At 44.5% G+C, this 6847-nt stretch overlaps 2 protein-coding genes across 2 annotated transcripts; one reads left to right on the top strand and one right to left on the bottom strand.

Annotated features, from left to right (window-relative positions):
• Positions 1-812: 812 nt before the first annotated feature.
• LOC109527209 (guanine nucleotide exchange factor DBS-like) lies at positions 813-2255 on the bottom strand. The gene is made up of 6 exons (XM_019889001.1): positions 2106-2255; positions 1881-1997; positions 1619-1768; positions 1291-1415; positions 1100-1214; positions 813-1016 (listed from the first exon to the last, which is right to left on the bottom strand). The coding sequence occupies exons 1-6, from the start codon at positions 2109-2111 to the stop codon at positions 849-851; spliced, it is 681 nt and encodes a 226-aa protein (XP_019744560.1). The 5' UTR covers positions 2112-2255; the 3' UTR covers positions 813-848.
• Positions 2256-2579: 324 nt separating this feature from the next.
• Positions 2580-4042, top strand: LOC109527210 (E-selectin-like). The gene is made up of 5 exons (XM_019889003.1): positions 2580-2705; positions 2850-3035; positions 3196-3393; positions 3540-3725; positions 3880-4042. Coding segments are annotated over exons 1-5 (624 nt in total). The 5' UTR covers positions 2580-2653; the 3' UTR covers positions 3882-4042.
• Positions 4043-6847: the final 2805 nt, after the last annotated feature.

Raw genomic sequence — 6847 nt, 5'->3', positions numbered from 1 at the left:
GGGGGCCACATAAAATGATGTGGCCCGGGCCTTGAGTTTGACACCTGTGGTGTAGATAGTGCCGGGATTTCGTTTGTGCAAAACAACATCACTTTAGCTAAGGACCCCCGAAAACGGCACCAATGAAGAGACACGCCGATGAAGCACATTTTAAACTGCAAGCGATGAGTTACGCAGAAGAACATGGCAATCAAGCAGCCGCGGGAGAATTTAAAGATCAATGAATCCATAGTTTGCAAGTGGAGGAAGTAAGAAAACGAGCTTCGCCAAGTCAAGAAGACGAAGCTGAGTTTCCGTGGAAACAAGGCAAGGTGGCCCGAGTTTGAAGACCAACTCGAGTGATGAATTAATAATCAACAAACAGCTGGGAGAAGCGTCTCTACCGTTACCATTCGACTGGGGGCAGTAACGCTTGCAGAAGAAATGAAAATCGAACATTTGGTCGTGAAAATACAGTAACCTGCAATTGACTGGTGACCAGTCCAGCGCATTCTACCCATATCCCGCCAAAAGTCAGCAAGGATAGGATCCCGCACACATGCAAACCTTATGAGGTACAGATAAAATAATTTTTTAAAATGGGTGGCATTTAACCATGTACAAAATTTCTATTGAGTGTTCAATATGTGAAGATTCTAAACCCCTCAACTATTGTGTTTGTTGTAACTTGCTTGTCGAACTGAACAGTAAGCTTGATACTGAAAGCCAGAACCAAGTATGGCTTCCACTCAATACCGACAGTCATTTAATTTCACATTCCTCTTTATTCATCTCTTCATTCAGAAAGCTGCAAAGGGCCAGCAGGTTGTTTCTAAAAGTGGATTTCTGGAGCATGTTAGGGTCGATTTTCAGCTGCCCGCGTGTGTGTGTGTGTGTGTGTGTGTGTGTGTTCTTACACAGGCCTTTTCCTCATGACTGCTGAGCTCACGGAGGACGTGCTCGGCATGGACAGGATTTACGCTGACCTCTGAGAAACCGCACAACCGTTCCGACGTGGCATCAAGTTGGCAGCGCACCTGTGAGCGATATCACATCATCAAAGCATGGTTGCAGAGAACATTTTGTTGCCTAGCACAGGCTGGAAATTTTCTCAACTCACTTCACGGAAGTGCTGCTCAAAACTTCGAAGTTGCAAACACTGTTCCAGCTTGGAGCGATGGCGTTCCCAGAAATCGTCAAATGCTGTCTCGGTCTCGTCCAGCTGACCCAGGAGTCTGAGGGTGGGATGAGAAACACGGCAGACAAGAGAATAAACAAGTCCAACATCACACACAGTCAAGTTACTCTTACCGCTGCACAGTGGCGAGGTTTTCCAGCTCATCATGGGTCATTAGGTATTCCGCGTCAGTCCGAAAAGGCTCGTTGATGCACTCCAATAGACGCGCGCCCTGAGATTGCGACACCTGTAGGTCCTCCTGGAAAAGAAAGTTTTGAAGAGATGAGAAATTTCCTCTGAGTACATCAACCACATGATAATGACAAATAGTAGCATCCAAAAATTCACTTTTTGGAAAAAAATGACCAGCAAAGTGCAAATCCAAATTAGTGCAGATACTTTTCTTTTTCTTTCAAAGTAATTATGAGAAACTCTACCCATGACAGAGAGTGAGAAAGAGACCTTCATTTTGTCTTTTTTTTGAGAATGCAAGTCCAGCAGGCTGGTGGTGGCCTCAGCATCATTGGGCATTTCTGTTTCTGCAAGCTCGGTGCCAAAGGCCTGCAGAGTGTGAGCCGTCGTCTTCACCATCAGAGCAAACGCTTCAATTGCCTGCATCGGAAATGCAGAAACAGAGACAGACAGATCCATTGGTGCCTAAAAAAAGAACAATGTGTTTCCAAAAGATGGTGACCCTGAGGAGCGTGTGTGCGTGCGTGCATACAGTGCGGTGGGAAATCCAGCTTTCATGGCAGTATTCTTGTGTGCCCCCCAATTCCGTTGTTAGTTGTCCGGGGTCGATGTAGGCATGGAGCTCGGTCACCGAACTCAGCATGACCACCTGCAAGGACGCATAAGAAGCAGAGCAGAGTCAAGCACAGCAGACAAATTGATCCAATTACGAGACAGGAAGTCCCGGGAATGACAATAACAAGGAGGTCAGCCCCACCTTCATTTTGAACTCATCCTTGTTGAACTTGAAGAGGAAGTCTGACAGTGCCCGCTGCAGCAAAGTGGTGGGACGCAACACCAGAACCAAGTTGACAGTCGCTGGGAAGGCGCCCTAGAGGAGCATTATTAGTATCAGGGCTCACAATATATAGTTCTGTGTGTGTGTGTGTGTGTATATATATGTGTGTGTGTGTGTGTGTGTGTGTATATGTGTGTGTATATATATGTGTGTGTGTGTATATATATATATAATGTGTGTGTATATGTATATATATATATATACTTAACAAATAACGGAGAGGATGTTATCTGTATTTATTCATTTATATTTGTACATGTAACTGTTACAAAAATCCCTTTTTTTTTTCCTAATATGCCTTCTTCACTTCCCTTCCTGTAGAAATTACATGCCCCGCCCCCGAAGCTCCCAAAAATGGCCACGTGAACTGCACCCCATCTCTCCTCTCGTCTCGGAGCCGCTTTCCTCACAATTCAGTCTGCACATTCAGCTGCCAGGAAGGCTACGTGCTCCAAGGTGTGGTCAGCATGGCGTGCACGGACTCCGGCAATTGGACCGTCGCACCACCAACATGCGAAGGTGTGAAAGTGGACCAGATGGAGCGAAACGATTCAGCGCAAATATGCAATGGATGACCAATTGTGTTGACGTGCGTCGTTTCAGTGGTTCAGTGCGACAAAAGCGAACTTTATTTCCTGTTGTACTTTTTCTCTTGCTCTGCAGCCGTTCAGTGCCCTGCTCCTCCCAACTTACACAACGGCGCAGTCAGCTATGGAGACGATCCAGCTACGAGGTTCAGCTACGAGAAAAACTGCAGTTTCCGCTGCAAAATCGGCTATCGGATGAAGGGGCCGAAAAGTGTGATGTGCACGTCGGCCGCGCAGTGGAGCGATATGCCGCGTTGTGAAGGTAAGAAGATAAAGTAAATAAACTTAAAACTGCTTCTGAATCAATACAAACAATGGAGAGAGTGTTTTCATCGATATTTATTCATTTATTTTTGTACACGTAACTGTTATAAAAATCGCATTTTTTTCCTAATATGCCTTCTTCACTTCACTTCCTGTAGAAATCACATGCCCCGCCCCCGAAGATCCCAAAAATGGCCACATGAACTGCACCCCATCTCTCCTCCCGTCCCAGAGCCCCTTTCCTCGCAATTCAGTCTGCACGTTCAGCTGCCAGGAAGGCTACGTACCCCAAGGTGTGGTCAGCATGGCGTGCACGGACTCCGGCAATTGGACCATCGCACCCCCAACATGCAAAGGTGTGAAAGTGGACCAGATGGAGCAAAACGATTCAACGCAAATATACAATGGATGACCAATTGTGTTGACGTGCTTCGTTTGTTTAGTGGTTCAGTGCAACGAAAGCGAACTTACTGCCTGTTGTTCTTTTTCTCTTGCTCTGCAGCCGTTCAGTGCTCTGCTCCTCCCCCCTTACCCAACGGCGCAGTCAGCTGTGGAGATGATCCGGCTACGAGGTTCAGCTATGAGAACAACTGCACTTTCCGCTGCGACATTGGCTATCAGATGAAGGGGCCGGAAAGTGTGACGTGCACGTCGGCCGCGCAGTGGAGCGATATGCCGCGTTGTGAATGTAAGAGGATAAAGTAAATAGACGTAAAACTGCTTCTGAATCAACACAAACAATGGAGAGAGTGTTTTCATCGATATTTATTCATTTACTGTATATTTGTCTCTCCAAACGGCGAATTTTGTGAGCTCGTGTCGTCTCTTGTCTTCTCTCGCAGAAACTTCGGCATGAAGACCCTCCTCCGGTACAAGAGGGCACTGACAGCCCCGTACCGGATCCTGACATCACCGTTGACCCTTAACAACAGTAACCATGAGATCATTCCAAAAGCTGAATGAAAAAAAAAAAGTGCTTCTGTCATGTTGCTGACACGTATTTACTCTGTAGGAAGGCGCGCCATTTCACGGTACAATTGATAAACGTTAAATATGCAATTGACCTCAAAAGTAGACTCCCAATTCAGCCCAAGGATGTATTATCCAATTTGACAACTAGATGACGTCAGAACAAATTGTCCACTGAGCTCTCACCAGCTCGCAACAGGTCCATTTACCGAGTAAATATTGTAGTGCATTGCAACTGGATCATACAGTTTTACAGAATTTACTGTTAACTGTTGTTTTATGATTATTTTTCTTTTCTTTTGGAATGTTGTCACGAAATAACATGGTATTATTCATTTAATTTAGACTAGTTGTGTGCTATGTTAACAAATGCTTTGAAACTGCTTGGTGTAAACATTGTTGCCAGAGAACGTTATTTACTCCAAAATGATGCCTCCTGGTGAAGAACCAGACAAGATCAAAAACCTGTTGATTGCATGGGAGAAAATGAATCAACAGGAATTGTGTAAACATGATATCCTTTTTAAGCTGCATAGATGCGATTTTGATATGTGACTTTAATTCAAGTATGTGCGTTAAGTCTATCATTGATTTGAGGAAAGATTGCGAGTTAAAGCGCCAAAGATAAACCGGAAGTTGTATCTGTAAGGAGACATAGACAATATACTACTATTGCGTGTCGGAAGAAACGAGCCAATCGTATGTATTAAACGTCTCGAACCCAAAATTGTTGGCCAGATAATGTAAAAATAGGAAGTATAGAAATGGTACTAAAATATTATGATAAAAATTAATAAGTTGAATCACGGGGCACCTAAGACTTGATCAATCTTGACACCCTCAATGACAATAGACAGGTGGTTATTTCATTCATTTTTATTCTTGTAATCATTTTTACTTTATTTATTCGTTTTTTTTGCCTTACTCCTTTTATCATTATTATAATCCCTGTGTGCTGTGACATTATTCTCATTTGATTTGAAGTTGAAAAATACCATTCTAACAATGCTTTTGTTGTTGACCATAGTATTCCTCGGCTTGCGGTTACAATGGTGGATTAATGCATGTTTTACGAGAATTGTCATATTAATAAATGTGTCAAAATTCATTATCGTCTACCTCTGTAGTTTTTATGATTTAATTCTTATCACCACTCAGCCTTCATCGATGAATGAAAGGTTGTGCGCTCGCTGACAGCGGGCCGCGTGATCCGTCTGGAAAAATGAAGAGTTAAGCAAAATAGTTTACTCCGGCGTCTTGAATAACACATCTGAACGATCCCGACCGGGATTGTTAAATGAATACTAGGTCTACATGCCAATTGCACCAGAAGTAAAAAATCGAAAGAGCCGTCGTTAAAGTGAAGCGGTCACTTATTATCCTCTAATGCTCGGTTACTGATTAGAGTTAAAAATAAGCGAAGGCGGATTCTGGTTGGCTTCGTGAAAAAAAAGGCGGTTAGGAACCTAGCCGCATCTCTTTCGTCATTGACTCGTATGAAAAAAAAAGAACCTCCGTCTCCCCAGCCGTCCCGCATTACCGCAAGGAGGGGGCGAGCCGTAAACGGGGGTTCGGGCCCGTTAGGGAAGTTGACCAGGACTGTTCCCCGATTCGGTCCTGCGGATAACCAATTCTGACAACTCCGAAAGCGAATTTTGATCACTTTTACCATCCTCCCCTTCTACACTGTAGCGTCTGTGAGTTTGAACGTGTGCAACCAATTAACCCATTTAATCCCACCCGTCACATTTGTGAAGGACAGCAATGATTTAATTTACAGAGCTCTACAGAGACTGACAACGGTAGGACGAGCACCCCCTGGGGGACGCGCTCATTCACTGCTTCAACGGCTCCTCAAGAGACAAAAAATCAAGAGACATTGAAAACATGAACGTAGCGCGTCATAATTTCCCGCCGCGTCGAGCTCTCATGACGTCGACCTTCCTGAGCGCTTCACGTTCGGCGTGACTGCGCGCCGTACAAGAGGAGATGTTTCATTTGAAGGTCAGCGCCCCCTCTTCCCGCTGACCCTGTCGAAAAAAGCGCCTGGTTAGTTGATACTTTTTATCCCGAGAATGCTGACATCGGCTCAATTGAAGAGTGAGGAAGAAGCCAGGGCAAGTTGACTCGAACTCATCACTTTGGAAGTACAGTACTCGGGCAGTTTTGCTGCAAAGAAAGTTGTCACCACACGGCGGTGCTAAAATGTCTTGAATGCAGAGCCACGGTCGCAACATTCGGTACGCGGAGCATGACAACTGCGTCATGCCGACTGGTGGTGCTCGTTATGTTGGGTGGGAAACAACGCGGGTTGCATGTGAGGGCGGGGCGATTATGGTGAAGATCATCTTGATTAACACAAACGATTATTCATTCATTTCAAAAACTAGTCTTGAGTACAAAATGACCTTCTATATTGTGTGAAATCAAATTTCTTGCACTTAATTCTGCTGGATCCACACCTTTTCCCGCATTGCATCGTTGCGCACATCCCCATATCTCTTTATCGTCTTATTTGATCTTTTTGTGTTGGTGGTGGTTCTATGTTTACTTTCACAAATTTTAGGATTTACTGGAATAATCTGCGATTCTCGTTTGTCAACCAGTTTTCATGACCTTTACATTTTTTTTGTCAATGCCAATTAAGTACAGTAATCCTTCGTCTGTCACGGTTCATGGGGACCGAAACCACCCGCGATAAACGAAAATCAGCGAAGTAGCGACCGCCCCCCGTATAGGTACATGTACATGTGTGTGAGTATAAAAAATATTTCTAAGGCCAAATTTAATGGTATACAGGCGCTCCCCGCTTTACGAACTTTCGTGTTGCGAACAACGGTA

This window comes from Hippocampus comes, unplaced genomic scaffold, assembly GCF_001891065.2.
Source record: "Hippocampus comes isolate QL1 unplaced genomic scaffold, H_comes_QL1_v1.1 scaffold236, whole genome shotgun sequence".
NCBI lineage: Eukaryota > Metazoa > Chordata > Actinopteri > Syngnathiformes > Syngnathidae > Hippocampus > Hippocampus comes.
The sequence above is the reverse complement of the archived record's forward strand: the minus strand, read 5'-3'. Positions and strand labels throughout refer to the sequence as shown.

What these genes read in the sequence shown, in the direction of transcription:
- LOC109527209 (XM_019889001.1), bottom strand. An exon ending in AACCTCGCCACTGTGCAGCG is followed by an intron (nt 1,215 to 1,290) that starts GTAAGAGTAACT and finishes TCCCACCCTCAG; the next exon opens with ACTCCTGGGTCAGCTGGACG. An exon ending in TTGAGCAGCACTTCCGTGAA is followed by an intron (nt 1,017 to 1,099) that starts GTGAGTTGAGAA and finishes TATCGCTCACAG; the next exon opens with GTGCGCTGCCAACTTGATGC.
- LOC109527210 (XM_019889003.1), top strand. Translation starts at nt 2,654, where the DNA reads ATGGCGTGCACGGACTCCGGCAATTGGACCGTCGCACCACCAACATGC. An exon ending in CGCACCACCAACATGCGAAG is followed by an intron (nt 2,706 to 2,849) that starts GTGTGAAAGTGG and finishes CTTGCTCTGCAG; the next exon opens with CCGTTCAGTGCCCTGCTCCT. An exon ending in CGCACCCCCAACATGCAAAG is followed by an intron (nt 3,394 to 3,539) that starts GTGTGAAAGTGG and finishes CTTGCTCTGCAG; the next exon opens with CCGTTCAGTGCTCTGCTCCT.